This window comes from Peromyscus maniculatus, chromosome 17 (assembly GCF_049852395.1).
Source record: "Peromyscus maniculatus bairdii isolate BWxNUB_F1_BW_parent chromosome 17, HU_Pman_BW_mat_3.1, whole genome shotgun sequence".
In the NCBI taxonomy this organism is placed as follows: Eukaryota; Metazoa; Chordata; class Mammalia; order Rodentia; family Cricetidae; genus Peromyscus; species Peromyscus maniculatus.
This window is the reverse complement of record NC_134868.1, coordinates 57276769-57294041: the sequence shown is the minus strand read 5'-3', so window position 1 is coordinate 57294041 and position 17273 is coordinate 57276769. Positions and strand designations below refer to the sequence as shown.

Below are 17273 nucleotides of genomic sequence, written 5' to 3'. Positions count from 1 at the left end.
TTGGCATGTGCTTCAACCCCAAGGTTAGGGAAGTCACAGAAAGAACCATTATTATATCCCGTTCTCAAAGAATCCTTTCAGAGGTTGAACAGATGTGGGCATGACCCAGAGCATAGGAGCCCAGGGCCCCGAGTTCTGCCCCATCTAAAGGATCTATATTCTGTCTGGATGGGGTAGGGCGTGGGGTGGCTCCTATCTACCAACAGCTAGATAGTTTTAAAGCAGTGGTTCTCAACCTTCCTAATGCTGTGACCCTTTAATATAGTTCCTCATGCTGTGGTGCCCCCCCCAACCATAAGATTGTTATTGATGCTACTTCGTAACTATAATTTTGCTACTGTTACGAATTGTAACGTAAATATGTTTCCTGATGGTCTTAGGTGACCCCTGTGGAAGGGTCATTCAATCCCTAAAGGGGTTGCGACCCACACATTGAGAACTCTTCTAGAGGTTTTAGAGACACATGGGGTGCCACTTCCCAGCCCTGGTCAGTCTCTGCCAGGTTAGACAGCATGCCAACTGGTGTCCTACTTGGACTGGTATCCTATTGCCCCGGGCATTTTTACCACCTCTGTTAAACATCTGGATGGTCCCCTGCTTCCTGCCTTCAACTCTGCTCTGTGCAGGGTCTGACGGAAGACGGGCTCCAGACTGTCACAGTTAGAAGGTCAAGAGATGGGGCTGACTTCAGACAGCACACCCAGAGCTCTGACTGGATGAGGGTGACCAACCCCATTTCCCTCCTGTCCTCGAGTGTGGTCACTGTCATCTGGCCACTTGAATGCCACATCTGCACCAGAAGGCGGGGGTCGGCTGTGGTCCAGCACACCGAGAGCATCGTCACATCGTATCCCTCGACACCGGCCAGCCCATGCCTCACACTGGCAGGTGATCTGCACTCCACCTGGCATCCAAACGGGAAGTTCTGGGTTAGGTGGGCCCTCTGCAGCACATGAAAAGCTGAGACCCAAGAGCTGAGGACCAGGAGGAAGGCTGAGCTGTCCCTCTTTGAGGAAGCAGCGATGAGATATGCATTCATTCATTCTCTCCTCTCTCTCTGCTTTCAGTTGGTGACAGCCATTTTGAGTCTCATGACAACCCACATCTCTGGCTTTGGTTCCTGGGCACCCCTATTCTACCGGCTGAAGGAGGCCAGCATTTTTTCCTCTTTGATTTACAGGAACAGTTGCAGGCCAAGCCAGAAGAGCATCGGGAGCACTGGCCAATGTCTCCTAGAGGCCATCCTGGCAGGATGTCAAAGTCTTCCAGGTTACTCACACCAGTGCTTGCTCCATTCTTGGGGGCCCTTCCCACAGGCCTCTGGTTCCCACACCTGACCTCTAGACAAAGAGGGTTCTTGCTGCCCGGCAGGGACGGGGTCGGGGGTGGGGTGGGGGAAGCTGGCAGAAGATGAGGGCAAGAGCCAACCTCTGGATTTCCCAGATGCATTCCTTTGCTCATCCAGGATTTTCAGGTCAGCCCCATGGCTGGCAGCTTCTACTTGGACCGGGCCAGGCTGGGCTGGGCGCCCAGCCCACAGCAGGCCTGGGAAGCAAGTCTAGGCTTCTCGGGGAGCTCTGCGATCCCCTCTGTTTGCCTTTCCCCTTCTGTGGTCTCTCCATGTTTACATCCAAAGTCTGCTGGGTTTGCACAAATGACAGTCAGCAGCACGCCTGTGAGTCTTCAAGTGTTTCTGCGATTCTTGCAGAGGAGTTTCTGGCAGATCATGAGAAAATGCCATTTTTTTTCCTGAAGCATGTAGGGGCTGGGTAAAGTCAGAGTGGCCTGTAAATAAGGGGTCAGGATGGGAGGTCCTCATCATTCCACAACTTCTGTGGCCTCATGGGAGCCCACCTGAAGCCAGGATAGAGTGTCCAGTGCGCTTAAAGTGTCCGGCTGGAGGGTTAAATTTATCTCTAAAGTATACACTAGCAAATTTGGCACAGGGACTGGTTAACTTGGCCAAGAATGCCACATCCACCCCTTGCAAAATCTGTCCTTAGGCCGGGAGATGGTGCAGAGCCAACTTCCAATGGGGTAATGTTATTTTTTAAGAGTCCAAACACAGAGCCAACACCACAACCCTTGTCCCTCTGTCCCTAGAGGAATACCACCCACTCTACGTCATTTCTTTTCCTGTTGGAAATTTACCAAGTCCAGTGTTTGACCCTTGGCAGGTGCCTGGAGATCTCTGCAGCAAGACCGACACATTCCCCAAAGGTGAAAGAATGGACAGTTTTGTAGGCACTGTGGGGTCTAGGGAGCGATTCCTCGGGCAGGTTGCTGTCCTTCTTTAATTTTTTTTTTTTTTTTTTTGGACAAGTTTCTCTGTGTGTGGCCATGGCTGTCCTGGAACTCGCTCTGTAGACCACGCTGGCCTTGAACTCACAGAGATCTGCTGTTATTCTTAACAGTCTATCCTGATTTGCTCGTGTGGCTACAGGTGAGGAGTGAAGTGTGAGCTGGCTCTCCAGGTGGAAAGTCAGGACCTGGGCAGCAGTCCTGTCCAATCTAGACCCTTTGTTCTGGGCCCAGAAGGGAGCCCTGACCCCTGGGAAATCCTGATGATCGGATTCATCAACCAGGGCCTGATCTAGTGCGTGGGAACAAGCTTCCTGGTGACGTGGGTCAGAGGATCCCACTGGACATGGCAGGGGACCTGGAATGGTTTATAAGAAAGGAACGGAATGGAACCCAAAGCCTTTCCCGGCATCGAGAGCGCAGAGCCCATGCGTAGTCTGAGGCTTCTCCCTTGTCACTTTAGTTACTGTTGGCATGGCGATCAATGCCCATGCGGTGAGGTGCTGGGCTCCAGAAGGCCTGTTAGGGCAAACGCTTGTCTAGGGCTAGGTCTAAGCTCTCTAGAAAATGCCAGATGGGGCCTGCAAGACTTTTGTTTTAAATTTTAACAAAATGGGTACTCAGGGCACTCGGTGACATGCCACAGGCATCGAGGTAAAGGACCAGGTACAAAGGGCAACAGCCTGCATAGCTGGTGGCCCTGCCCTGTGGCCCTGCCTTTTTCCGTGGCCCTGCCCTGTGGCCCTGCCTTTCTGTGGCCCTGCCTTTCCGTCGCCCTGCCTTTCTGTGGCCCTGTCTTTCCGTGGCTCTGCCCTGTGGCCCTGTCTTTCCGTGGCCCTGCCTTTTTCCGTGGCCCTGCCCTGTGGCCCTGCCTTTCTGTGGCCCTGCCTTTCCGTGGCCCTGCCTTTCTGTGGCCCTGCCCTGTGGCCCTGTCTTTCCGTGGCTCAGTAGAAAGATCTCTGGGTCATCAGGACATTTTTGTACAGCTGCCATGAGGGGTCCAGACAATGACAACTCAGGCGCATGCTCCTGGGACCTGTGATGAGCAGAGCCAGGCAGGAGGTAGCCTTGTGTCAGGGACTTTGGCAAAGCCTCTGCCCTGAGCAGGCAAGGCATCTGGCAATTGAATTCAATATATTTGGCACCAGAAGACACAGGAGATTTATCATCTAATCAGCTGAGGGACAGGCTCTGGGGGTGGGTACAATCTCATCCCCCTCTTCCAGGCCACCTACCACCACGGTGGGGTGGGGGTGGGGGTGGGTACAGAATCTCAAGTCCCACCCAGAGGATGCCAATGCAATTCCAAACATCCTACGAGGCTCTGAAGCCACAATACTGGCCACAAACCAAAGCAACAGAATAACTCCACAGAGCACTGGGGGCAAAGGTTCACGTCCAGGATCAATGTACCATCACATACCAACAAATTAGAAAGTATAAGGAAAGAAATTACCATACTTGATAGAGCAAGGGTCAAGAACTAAACTCGGAGAGAAGGCAAAACTAAGCTAAAGACAAAACCAAGTAACAACACCGTGACAGAAACAGTGGGAAAGGGACACCTGAGTTACAGAAGCTGCTCTCAAAGGGAAATGTGGATGCAGGTCTGTCTCTGACCCTTTCTTAGGAACCAGAACTGTGAACAGATGCGTCAGGCATCATTCTGCTTCTGTATGATAGAGACAAAATAGCCCAAGGCTGGTCAACCCACTTGGGCTACGACGAGCCAAGGCAGCTGACATCTGGTGGGAGATGGGGTGCCCTTGCCCCGGAAGGGACTCCAAACAAGGCAGTGACTAGGGATGGGGGGGTGATACAAGTGTGCAAAGGCCATTTCTGTACTTCTAGGTATAAACAGAGAGCTGAAAGATGGCCTTGCCTGCATGGCGTAGGGATCCACTTCACACCCTATGAAATATTTAAACCCCTGTAACAAGTGCATTTATTGTGCATTTGAAAACATAAACAAGATGTATTATTAATTTTTTTTTTTTTTTTTTTTGGTTTTTCGAGACAGGGTTTCTCTGTGTAGCTTTGCACCTTTCCTGGAACTTGCTTGGTAGATCAGGCTAGCCTTGAACTCACAGAGATCCTCCTGCTTCTGCCTCCCGAGTGCTGGGATTTAAGGCGTGTGCCACCACCACCCAGCAAGATGTACTTTCTTTAAGAGGAAGTTCAGTGTACAAGGAGCAGACTCCTGGAGGGCCCGGCAGCTTCTCATGCTGCTGGAATATTCCACAGCTTTATTCCAACCACAGCGGAGCCACAGCTACCCAGTATGCCCTTCCAGTGAGACAGGAGGGGGCACTTACTCTGAACGCAAGGGGCAAAATTTGGGTTTTTATCCTCAGGCTTGCCATATTTCTTCAAGCATTCTGAAAGAGAGACACAGACAACACAGTCAATTGTCACCCCTGGGGTGGCTCAGGTATGCAAATTAGTGCCAAATGACGGCTTCTTTTCACCTGGACCCACGGATCTTCAGTGAGTGTGTGGTCTAGCTGTCAGTATAAAGCACTTAGTGGTAAGTATCCCCAGTGTGACAGAAAATCGACTCCAGAACGGGTGAGTGCTGGAGTCTCCCATCACACAGAACACCATGAACTTTAGCACAGTCTGTCTATGGCCAAAGGACTGAACTTCAGGATCTCAGTGGTCTGGGCAGGAAACGTTGTCCTTCATCTGAACGTGGAAGGGCTCTTGAGGTGCCCTCTCAAGTCTGCAGGGCACTAGACCTGGCAGACGTGTGTGCCACAAGGGAGCCAGGAACACAGCACTGGAACAGACAATACATGATGGCTGCCTATGATGGTGTTCAGCCGCTCTGCCTGGCCCTTCTTGGGTCACTGTTGACCATCCACATTTGAGAAGACAGTGTGGACAGCGAAAGTTAGGATGCATGGACGGATCATCTCCCTCTGTAGGCACTAGAGATGGCCCAAGGCTTGTTGGGCTAGTGTAGGGGTCAGAGATAGGCCTGAATGAGTGAAGTCCTGAGTGAATGTGTATTTGGATATGGGCAAAGCTTGCCAAGGACTCCAAGGCCAATTGATCCATGGGAAGCTGGCAAAGCCATTACCCATATGTGCCAGGATCAAGAGGAATTGCAAAGCTTTCCTTGAAAATGTGTGTTTATGAGCAATCAATCCATCAGTGTGTGCAGAGACTCCACCCCCTCCCAGATGTTGACAGGCTGATACTGCTCACCTACAGAGGCAATGAGACTAGCTAACCCTCCCTCTGTGGCATACCTACTAAACCCACCGAGGTCCTGGGTGGCAGTTATTGCAAACTCCAATGGATCCCAGCTTGACTGTAACTGTCTGTCCCTTCTCTAGTCCCTTGTCTCCGCTGGCCAAGATTCTGGTATCCAAGCCTGGAGAGTCACAGCAGGCAAGTCACTGGTCCTCTGTGCTATAGCTTGATACAAATTACAGTCAGGTGCCTCCTAGATAGAAGGCCAGCCTCTTATCCAAAGGTGTGTTGATAAGTCCAAAAACTAAGAACAGACTCTTACAAGCAATATACATCCAAAGTACTTTGGGTATTGACCAAACAGCATCCAGAGAATTTAGGACTTCTTGAGGGAGCAAAGTAACTGCTCTCTAGACTAAAACCCTATTTTTTTCCTGTTTCTCCTGTAAGAGCATATTGGTATTTCTTATGCCACTATATGCTGAGCTGAGAGTATGTGTGTGTTTCTGTTCAAACTATGTAAAAACCTTCTGCAAGCTTCTAAGTTTTAACCGATAATAAAGCAAATATTGATAAACACATCACACAGGAGCAATTTTTTTTGTGTGTGTGTGTGTGTGAGGGGGTTGGTCCTCAATAATCTCAGAAGTAGAGAGTCCTGAGACCAGAAAGTTTGAGGGCATGCAATTAGCCATATTTCCCGATGTGGGCAGGGCCTGGAATCAAAGAAGACATCTGTAAACGGCAGTGTTAGTCTGAAGCACAGGCAACTTGGAATTAAAATGGTGTGTGTGTGTGTGTGTGTGTGTGTGTGTGTGTGTACACAAAAACCACACTCATGTTTTGATCCATGTGCTCTCAATGGCTCTAACCTCACAGCTTCCTCCTCCCAAGAATAAGATGGTAATGGGATTTCCCCGACATGAAACAGACCCTAGGCCTGTATGACAATGAAGCCAACTGTAGCAACTTTAACTTACCTTGGTATCTTGGATAGAAATAGTCCTGTGGAAAGAGAAGAAGGCGACAGTTAACTGACACAGCATGAGGCCTCTTAAAAAGGGTGCAATTGTTTACTCAAGCCTGGACACAGGAACACAGAAGCAAGAATCTTGCACTGCGGCTCCCTCAACAGTAGAGCTCCTTGGAAGCCCTGTCAGAAAGGATGACCCTGAGAGAGGCATGGGGGCGGGAAGCCTCTGCTGACTCAGCTTCTGCAGGATCACTGCAGAGGCTGACTGCAAAGCATGACTGTGCGGCCACCTTCAGGAAGAAGCAGGTCAGCGTCACCCATAGCTAGTCAGAGGGTGCCTCCCACGTTTCCTGAGAAAACGCACGTGGAAGGATAGGAACATTCCAGGTAGCCCAGTGTCAGTCCAAGGACACAGAGTCCTTGTCTTAGGGATTCTATTGCTTGAATGAAACACCATGACCAAAATCAAGTTGGGGAGGAAAGGGTTTATCTGGCTGACACTTCCACATTGTAGTCCATCATTGAAGGAAATCAGGACAGGAACTCAAGCAGGGCAGAACCTGGAGGCAGGAGCTGAAGCAGAGGCCATGAAGGGGTGCTGCTTACTGGCTTGCTCCCCATGGCGTGCTCAGTCTGCTTTCTTATAGAACACAGGACACCAGCTGAGGGAAAGGGCTGGGTGCTCTTTCACTAATCAATAATTAAGAAAATGTCCTACAACCCAAGCGTATGGAGGCATTTTCTTAATCCATGTTCCCTCCTCTCAGCTGACTCCAGTTGAGTCACGCGGATGTAAAACTATTCAGCCTGACTGATCCCTCGTCAACTTGACACGCAAACACACCGACATTCAGTCACCTTTCCTCTCACACTCATCCCCAAGATCTCACGTTAAAAACATGGGTAACATAGTCCCACAGTCTTTACAAATTCAAACACAGTAAAAGCTCAGTCCCTTAAAAATATCCAGACTCTTAAAGATCCAGAACCTCCGTTTAAAGTTTGAAATCTCTCAACTGTGGGCTCCTCCACAGGGCTTGGGTCACTTCCTGGGCTCTGTCCCCTGCAGCACACACAGCTTCCGGGCTCTGGTTGTCTCCACTCCACCGCTGCTGCTGTTCTCGGTGGTCATCCACGGTACTGGAGTCTCCAAAATGCTGGGGTCTTCCACTGCAACTGAGCTACGCTTTCACCAGTAGCCTCTCCTGGGCTCTTCCGGGACACCAACCCTGCCACACAGTGCTAACTTCAGCTGCTCTGCATGACCCTTCACGCCTTCAAAGTCAGCGCCATCTGGGTGACTCTTACACTACCAAGTTCGGCTGCCAGCACAAGGTATAACTTTGGCCATGTCTGGAACCCGGCTTCTATGTATGCTGACTCGCAGGAAACACTGTACCTCAGTGATGCTATTCTACCGCTAATTCCTCGGCTCGAGCTGGCCAGCATCCAGTATCTCAGCAAAGCAAAGGCTTCACTTTAGTAGTTCTGGTCTCTTGTTAACCACAGCTGATTCTTCAGCCCCAGCTGACCAGAACCACAGGATCTTAATTCAAAATAACCAATGGCCCCAAAGTGTCTTTAAACTTCCCTCTGAAACTTCACAAGCCAGGCCCCCACTGTCTGCATTGCCCTCAACATTCTTGTCTTCCAAGGTCCCACACAACAGCTCACTGAGATCTCAACACTCGTGGCTTTCCTAGTCGAAAGTTCCAAACTCTTTCCACAGTCTTCCCCAGAACACATGGTCAGGTCTCTCACAGCAGTAACCTACTCTCCTGGTACCAACTTCTGTCTTAGTCAGGATTCCATCGCTGCAATGAACACCATGACCAAAAGCAAGTTGGGGAGGAAAGGCTTTATCTGGCTAACATTTCCACATGTAGTCCATCACTGAAGGAAGTCAGGACAGGAACTCAAGCAGGGCAGGAGCTGATGCAGAGGCCATGGAGGGGTGCTGCCTACTGACTTGCTCCCCTGGCTTGCTCAGCCTGCTTTCTTATAGAAAGCAGGGATGGCACCACCCACAAAGGGCTGCCCCGCCCCCAGTCACTAATTAAGGAAACGCCCTACAGGCTTGTCTACAGCCCGATCTTATGGGGGCATTTTTGTAACTGAGATTCCCTGCTTGCAGATGACTCCAGTTTGTGTCAAGTTGACATAGACCCACCCAGCATGATTCTCTTCAGCCTCAGGTGTTCCCTGTCATTGGTTTGTGTACATTGTCTTGGTAAAACAAGTTTATGGTGGTATTTTATTTGTACTGAAATGTGATTTTCATTGTATGTTAATAAATGAAGTTGCCTGGGGGTCAGAGCTATTAGAGCCATAGCAAGAGCGTGGTGGTGGCGGTGGCGGTGGCGGTGGCGGCGGCGGCGGCGGCGGCGGCGGCAGCGGCGGCAGCGGCGGCAGCAGCAGCAGCAGCAGCAGCAGCAGCACACGCCTTTAATCCCAGCACTTGGTAGAAGAGCTAGGTAGATCTCTGTGTGTTCAGGGATACAGCCAGCATTGGAGGCATACACCTTTAAGACCTGGTGGGCGGTACTTACAGGCAGTGACGAGGCAGTCATGTGTTTGGGTTTACAACCAATGAGAAGGCAGAACAGAAAGACTATTTAAAGACAGACACACAGGAAGTAGCTCTCTTTTGGGGAAGCTAGGAGCACTGCAGGAGGTGAGATTTTAGCTCTGAGCTCTGACCTCTCGGCTTTCTCTTTTACATTGGTTCTGTGTTTCTTATTTTAATAAGACGGTTGGTTACATCTACACAAGTTCTCTGGCTAAGCATAAGGCTGTACACGAGGGGCCTTTTCTGTGTCTGTATCCCCACACTGTACACAAGTGTATAAGAACGCTCTGACCATCGAGGACAGTCACAGGATGATGGCTAGAAGCCTGTCCAGGAATGTTGTGAGCAACAGGCAGCCAGACAGGCCCATACACACACACACACACACACACACACACACACACACACACACACACACACCTCTCAACGGGTCAGGGGCTATGTGGATGAGAACAGTGGTAACAGGGATGGAATAAGCCAGAGTAAGGTCCCTATGACTGGGGGGCGAGAGGCTGCTCAGGTGACTTTTTGCAGGTTTAGAAACAATATCAGGAAAGCACATAGATAACAAAATGCCCTTCCTGTCACAGTGCCAAGTGTGGGGCTGCAGCCAGCAAGCATAGGGAGAAGTTTGTTTATGTGGACAGGAAGCGCCTTCCCAGCCATTCGCATGGAAAGGCCAAAGGTAACAGAGCACTGCCTATTCTTCCCCATGGCACTGCTGTAGGGTCCTGCTTGAGGCCGGCCCGAGGCCAGCTTTTCTCCTGGAAGGATGCAGCCATTCTGACATCCAGCTCAGAAGGACCCAGTGACCGGTGAAGCTTCCCGAGAGTGACATGGCTCAGAACGGAACTCCCCGTTCCCCTGCACAGGGACCAGGTGGGATCCACAGCTTCTAGCTGTCATTCTTCCTGGCCTCCTTGGAGGGCCTCACCAAGCCAGACTGCAGCTGGATAGCTTCAGTGGCTGCCTGATCAGACTAAGTCAGTCCATGCTCCAAAGACAGACAAAACCCATAAGAGGACAAGGTCGGCTGCATGCATTATCAAGATGGAAAAACATCTGAGCCCAGAGTGGGGTGAACTGACATCACTTTTATAATTACAAGAAGGACACCCCAACTGCCAACCCCAATGCCACACAACAGGGAAGGTTCCAGTTTACAGCCGCTACCTGTGGAACATCCTTCTCACCTGGATCTGTAAGTCCTCTTAGAGGCCAAGACATCTCTGCCTAGCAGAAATGAGGCAGTGAACTAAAATCTGAGCTTTCAATCCGACTCTTGACTTCCTCATGGTGGGGTGTGGGGGGGCAAATCATGTCACACAGCATCTCCATCATACACAGGCCTCACATAGAAAGACACCCCCCCTCCCAAATAATTTGCTTCCACTGGCAGCATCGGGCCCTATACCCGTGATGCTCATACCATACATAGGCCCCAGGAATGCTCACACCCAGACCATCCATAGGCCTCAGGAGTGCTGCTTTTCAAAGACTTTGTGGAGAGCTCATTCCAGGTGAACTCTGGGCATTAGATGCTCCATGTGGAACGAACCCATGTTCTACCTCACCAGCTTGTACACAGAGTGTGAAAGCGTGAGGTGTAAACGGTATTGCTCATCCGAATTTGGGGAACATTCTATGTACGCACACACACAATACCACCTATGGCTCCCAAGGTAGTCTCTATCAGAGCAGAGACGTGAAGGCCCAGTTGCAGGGGAGAGCTTTTGAATTCTGGGGGAACCCCTCTGAGCTTCTAAAGGTAGATCAACGAAGCAATTCTACCGTGTTGGACTTGTAAGTGGTTCCATCTGTCTGTGACCATCCATGATGAGCAAAGGGTCCAAGGAGGGGCTCTGGGCCCACTGAGGTAGGAGCTGCCTCCCTCTCTGAGAACAGAGCCTGTGAGTATAGAGCCTGGGCCCAGAAGTGTGCTCTGAGAGATCCTCCCAAAGCTAGGTTTGAGGGATCCGTCTGGTAATGTGCATGTCATTATCATGGGCATGAACACTAAAGCAGACTCTGGGTGGTCTAGTACCCATTACTTTTCTCATGTACTGTATGTCCATGCAGCTCAGAAGAAAACAACTGATGTTTTCAGCTTCTTTCCCTACCAGCTCCTATTTAAACAAACAAACAAACAAAAAACCCCAAACCCTTGAAAATATAAAAACACTTTATAATCTGTCAAGGTCAAACCCAAAGCATGTGCAGAAGGTGCTGGCACCGTGGCTGTCGGCAGAGAAAGGCTCTGACAGCATCCCTAAGCCTCGGACAGGGGCTCTGCATGGCGGGAGCTACTGCATCTTTCCCCTGAACATGTCTTGTAGCCTCCATGAATGAAGGAAGCACAGACCTTGCCTGGGAGCATTGGGTGAGTAACCTCAGAGGGTCTGGCTTGCTGATCTCCCAGCTCGGATTGTGGAGCCCTTCACTTTGCCTATTTCCTGAAGGATATTTTCCAAACACCCTCGCCCTGGTAGGCTATCATCCATAGCACCCAGGGCCCACAGAACCAGAAGGGCTTGTCTCCTTCCCAAGCTCACCCCCAGGATCCTAGGAGGCTAGTCCTGTCTCCTGACCCATTTGCCAGACTCAAGCCTATGGCAGGCCAGCTCTGAAGAATGACAGACAGTTTGGCCATGGCTTGGAGGCCCAGGACGATAAAACCCTTACCCTCAAGGTCTGTAGCAGCAAACGCCATGAAGAAATGGATGAGGGAAGAGGACAGGAGGCTTGGAGAGGGGGACTCAGAGAGGAGCCGAGAGAATGTGAGTGTGCGCTTCTGTGTGTATGCATGTATATCTCAGTGTGGGTACATGAGCGTCTATGCAGGCATATGACTATGTACACCTGCGTTGGGGGCATGTGTCTAGGCAGAGTAATTCCCCTGATGTCCCTTCTCTGCCAAGTCTCAGAGAGTCCCGTTTCCTGCTAGGATATCCCCTTCCTTAAACTTCCTAGCCTGGGTCTGTCCCTGTGGTGTAGTGTTCTAAGAGGAAATGGGGGGGGGTCTGGGGGGGTGTCCTACCTGCCCTGGAGCTGGCCTTCCCCCAGCTGTCCTTGGAGAGCCCACCATCTAGGAAAAATGTCCTTGGTGGGTAGACCATGGTTTAAACGCAGTCACCTAGGTCTGAGTTCAGCATCAGAGAAGGGCCAGGGCCCTGCTGGCTAGGCAGGGAGAGTGAACTAGAGCTACTCAGAGGTAAGGGGTGGTCAGGGTAGGAGGGAGCTCTCCTTCAGCTCCCGGGGTGCTAATCCTCACAGCCAGTCAGCCCCAGGACGAATCTTGCAATACTACACTTTGTATCTTAAATAAAACAAGGTACCAATCAGCCCCCAGGCTTGCGTTTTTCTTGATTAGGAACCTCTTGAGGCAAACATCCTAAACTGGAGACACAGATTTAAAGGATTAGGGAAATTACTGAAGAGAGTCTGCAGGACCTCACCTGCCTGCAGGGCTATAACCCCGGGGCCTCTGTGAAATTAACAACTGGGACAGGGAACCCAGCCAATGAGAATGAAGTGCCCGGAAGGGATGGTAACAATAAAATGGGGAAAAAAGCAGATAACAGAGAAGCTGTGGGGGAGAGAAGGGACAGGGTGAGAGTGATTACCACAGGGGAGCAGCCCCTGAGGAATGTGGGTGGAGGCGCACAGGAAATGTGTGGAGGGGGACCTGCACTCCCTCCCGGGAGAAAGTTAACCAGAAGCTCCCAGTGTGTCTGTGAAGTCTGCTCTGCTCACTGGAGGAGGGCTGAGGGCTGAACACTTTGCCTCCCAGGGTCAGAAGAAATCCTAACTGAGCAGAAAATCCTGTGGTTCCTCTCGTGTGTGTGTGTGGGGGGGGGGGAGTGGGGGGGGTTAGCCGCTTGATTCCGGATACCTAGGCCTACCCGGTGTGGAGGGCAGGACCACGCTTTCATTCCCTTCCCAGGGCCCTGAGAATGAATAGCAAGGGTAAGGAGCCACAGGTGTGCACATTTGTGGTAGCTACAATTGTCCAGGGCGTCACTCAGAGCAACAAGCGGCCCGTCTACCCCAGCCCTGTAAACCCATGAGGGCAGGGAGCATACAACAGGGCACGGAATACGAGTCCAGCAAGCGCTGAGCGCTTTTACCAAGAAAACATTGACTCCTCCTTCAGGCCCCCAAGAGGACTGGTACCTCTTCCTTCATTTGTATCTGTCTCCTTTATGTTAGGTCACATGCTCAGCTTTGCATGTCGGCATGCTAATCTCTCAAGCATTGTCTACATGGGAGACAGCTATCTCACCCGCTGCAAGGCTGGCCGCACAAAGATAAGAGCACACTTTGAAGGATCTGTCAACATTTTGTGTCTTGTCCCACCACACCCCCACACCCCCGAGGGAAGCCAAATGTCTCAAGGAACAAGGTCTCAGAGAGATAACAGAGAACAATTATTATGAAGGAAGCTGTGCTCCTGGGACCACCTTGTCCCTGCAAGGAGTAAGGACTTCTTCCGACCACGTCTCAGAACCAGAACTGAGACAGCACCAGCCAGAACACACTTGTCAAGCCCTGCGTACCTCATGCCCCCATGCCTCAAGCCTTCTATTAAAACTTAAAGCTCATGTCAGTATCCCAAAGACAGCCTGAAGTCACTGACCCCTTGATCCGGTCCTTTTCTCAGTGTGCATTGATTAAATCTCCACTCTCCGCTTCTCACCATTTCTGGTCTCCGTGGGTCTCCCAAACCTGGCCCTTCTGCCCTAAAATTTCACTTACAAGATCAGCCCCTATGTGCGGTCCTACCTGGCCCAGCAGTCAGGATTTCTAGGACCCCTAGGGAAACTGGTCCATCAGGTGTTCTGTAGACCACAGCTTCTCATTGTCACACAAAACATTCCAGGTAAGCCCAGGCCACGCCGCTTGTCTAGACTGTCTCGTGGCTTCCTTCAACACAAGAAATGAGCTACATTTCAAGGCCAGGAAAACTGAGCTAGCATTTTCTTAGGAAGAGAAGTCCTTTCCCATTCTTCCGAGGCCATGAAGATGAATGGTGCTTGCAGGACCATTAGCCCTGGTCTTAGGTCTCCCCAAGGATATGGAATAGGGGAGACTCCTGTCAAAGATCCCTGCGGGTAGACACCATGTCTCCGGAGCACAGCTTTGCCCGATCCCTTCCTGCAGCTTGCCTCATAGGGTCACGACAACAAGAGAAAGGTGACTACCAGCCAGATCAAGGTGGGTAGCAGCCAAGCAAGAGCTTAGATTTGGAACTCTGTGCACAGAGGCCAGGGGGCAGGCTGGGCACCAAGGTTAGTAATTCCCACACCACAGGCAAGAGGTATAGGTCAGGTGCCCAAGCTGACTCATGAGAGGAAAATGCATGTGTCAGGGTATAGGGGGTGCAGAATGGGAGAGAACTGCAGACCATTCTAGATGATGGGAACAGGTGTCTGCCAAGTCCTGATGGAGACAGGCTGTGACAGGACCAGAGGGACTGCCTTTTGCAGCATGATAGCGTGGAGTTTCATCCAAATACAGAAAGGAAGGGAAAAGCTTCCCATGAACTGAAGAGAAGTTTGAAAGAGAAGGGGGGTGGGGTGGGGGGGTGGGGAGGGAGTTGGGGGGGGCCCTAAATACACTGCTCTTTTTCATGTCTTCATTTCACACTTTTGCAAATCGAATTATAATTAAAACATAAAAGCAATGGAAACCAGAGGGACTTGACTCAAGAGCAACAGCTCCATGTCCAGGCAGCCAGAAGGGGCCAGCTTGGGCCTGTCTGCCCTGGCAGGCAAGCAGGCTGCAGAGGGGCGGGACTCCAGGGCTGGGCGGTGGCCTTCTCCCTTTCAATTCTTGTCATCACAAGCCCTGTCCACACTCTGAGTGGCAGAGAGCTCCACGGGAAGGTGGAGTTGTAGCTCACACAGCCAGCCATCTGCGTCCCCAGCCCAGGCGACCAAGGACCCGGAGCCCTGCCCTAGACTTGGTAGCTGGACTCCTCGGGTGGAGAGCAATCATCATCAAAGTCAGGCAAACAGCAAGGGTATAAAGAGATTAGCAATCTGCCCTTCTAGGGCTGTTGATGCCTCGGGCAGTCCCCTGGGGGGAGGGGGAGGACACACAGCTTGTCACCTGATCTTGGCTTCCACGCTGGAGAGCAGTGCCAAAGCAGCTACGTCCCCCACAACAGCTGTAGCACCGGTATCCGAAAAGCAGCTTTGACAGGGATTGTCCAGTCAGCCGATTAGACGCCAGTCAAGGCAAAGGCCCTAGCAGCTCACACAGACCCATCCTTTTTATCACGTGGTCCTTATTTCATCCCAGAAGAATTCTTTGAAAGGAAAGTGCCAGCGGAACCCAAAATTGTGAAACCAATACCAATTTGGCAGGTGACTGGAGGCCCTGGCCTGGGTGCTTAGAATCCAGATCTCAACCTCGGGCATGCACTAATCTGGGGCGTGTTCCCCCGTGAACCCACTCAGCCCTCACATTCACCTTTATGGGGACTCCTGTGCACACACGGGCTGCTGGCTGCAATTGGCTGTATGCCTGCTCCGTTCCCCAAGGACATTATTAATAGAAGTTTGTCCTGGGCCAGCACGGCCCTCACAGAGGCAGGTGCTGGTCCTTCCCTATGCTCCTCCCCGCCCTCCATATGCATGTTCTTTGCACAATTCCAGCCATCGTATTTTTGGACCTGCTGTAGCAAGCAATTCCAGCCTTGAGATCTTTCAATTCCTCTTTCAGGAAAACCCTGGGTCCCTTTGGAGGAAGACGAAAGAAGAGCTCCGCCCCTCACCTCCAAGCCAATTTAGGGCCAGGGCAACCTGAGGAAGCCTTGGAGTTTCAAACCACCGTTTCTTTCCCATGGGCGCCTTTCCTTTGGGGATGGGAGAAAATTTAGTTTGAGCATGTCTTCAAAAGGGCTTCCCTCAGAGGCTCCTGCATGGGAGCGGACCTCACTCACGGACACGCCTCCTCCTGCTCCTGAAAAGGAGAGGACTCGGGGTCCCCAGAGGAGCTGGGGCTCAAGAGTGGTGAAGTGCAAGGGGGTGGGCACAAAGCTCGGTGTCCAAGAGTTCTGCGGTGCGCGCAGCGGCACGATCCCCACAGCGGCACGATCCCCACAAGGATCCTCAAGCTTCCAGAAAGGGTGTCTGGGATTCCACAGTTCCCCCGACCCCGATCCCCCCCAGACCTGCGCTGGGTGGGAGTCAGGACTCGTGGCATCCAGAAGTACGGGTTCTGGGACGCGCAGGCCCCACCCTGAGACCTCGGCGCCCACTCACCGTCTCGGGGTCATTCTCGAACACCTCTCTGGCCTCCTCCTTGGTGCACACCTCCTCCACGCACTCCCGTTCCAGGTGGCCCTGCTTGGCTTCCTCAAAGACTTGGTAGGCGCGGCGCTGCCTGGGCCGCAGGAACTGCGCCGCTTCTCGTGCCCGCAGCAGCACAGCTGCAGAGAGAAGGGTGTGCAGTCAACCTGCACCCACTCGGGGGTGGAATGTCTTGGGTCGGGGTTTCCGGGGACCATGATGCCCGTGTATCTGGGATGCTCCGGGACCGTGATGCCTTGAGCCCAGAGGTCCCGGGGCCAGGATGCCTGGATGTCTGGGGGCACTCCGCACCAGGATGCTGCGGCCGGGTGCAGGCCTGGCGCCCCACTGCAGGGGGTGGTGGGGTTTGGGGGCCCGCGCGGTACTCACTGTGGGAAGACTCGGAGGCCAGCAGGAGCAGCAGAAGCGCAGTGCCCAGGGCGGCGGCGGGCCCGGGCGGTGGCGGCATGGCGAGGCCCGGGCCGGGGAGCCGGGCAGCCGGGAACGTGCAGTCAAAGCACCCGGGAGGCTGAAGCGAGCCGCGGACGCCGCGAGACAGGGGCTCCGGTCATCCTGGCCAGGCGGCGGTGAAGGTCACATCCCGGCGGCGGCGCAGCGCCGCACCCGGCGCTCGCTGCGGTTCTGGGCCCAGAAGGAGGCTGCGGATGGGGGCGGGGCTTGGGACGGGTGGGGTGGGGCCTAGGCCGGGTGGGGGCGGGGCCTTTGGGGGGCGGGGCCGAGCTGGGTGAGCCAGGGCGCTGGCTGACTAGTTTGACTCCAGTATCCTCAAAGAAATTTCTCTGCCATCATGACCTAGAATGCGGTAAAATAAAGGAGAACAAGATCTGGCGCCCTGGTCAGGTGCAATTTGGCTGTTTTCTACCCCTCCGAGGCAGACATCGTTTTTGGACTCTTCATTCTTGGGCACATTTTTTTT

At 52.4% G+C, this 17273-nt stretch overlaps 1 protein-coding gene across 1 annotated transcript in view; it reads right to left on the bottom strand.

Annotated features, from left to right (window-relative positions):
- The window catches only part of Gas6 (growth arrest specific 6), a 32672-nt gene extending 15666 nt beyond the window's left edge, over positions 1 to 17006 (bottom strand). Inside the window, exons 1-4 of the mRNA XM_006981283.4 lie at positions 16727 to 17006; positions 16310 to 16476; positions 6480 to 6504; positions 4617 to 4679 (exon numbers count right to left, since the gene is read on the bottom strand). Of these exons, the coding sequence (XP_006981345.2) occupies positions 4617 to 4679; positions 6480 to 6504; positions 16310 to 16476; positions 16727 to 16805 (334 nt within the window). The 5' untranslated portion in view covers positions 16806 to 17006. The remainder of the gene's footprint in view (positions 1 to 4616; positions 4680 to 6479; positions 6505 to 16309; positions 16477 to 16726) is intronic.
- Positions 17007 to 17273: the final 267 nt, after the last annotated feature.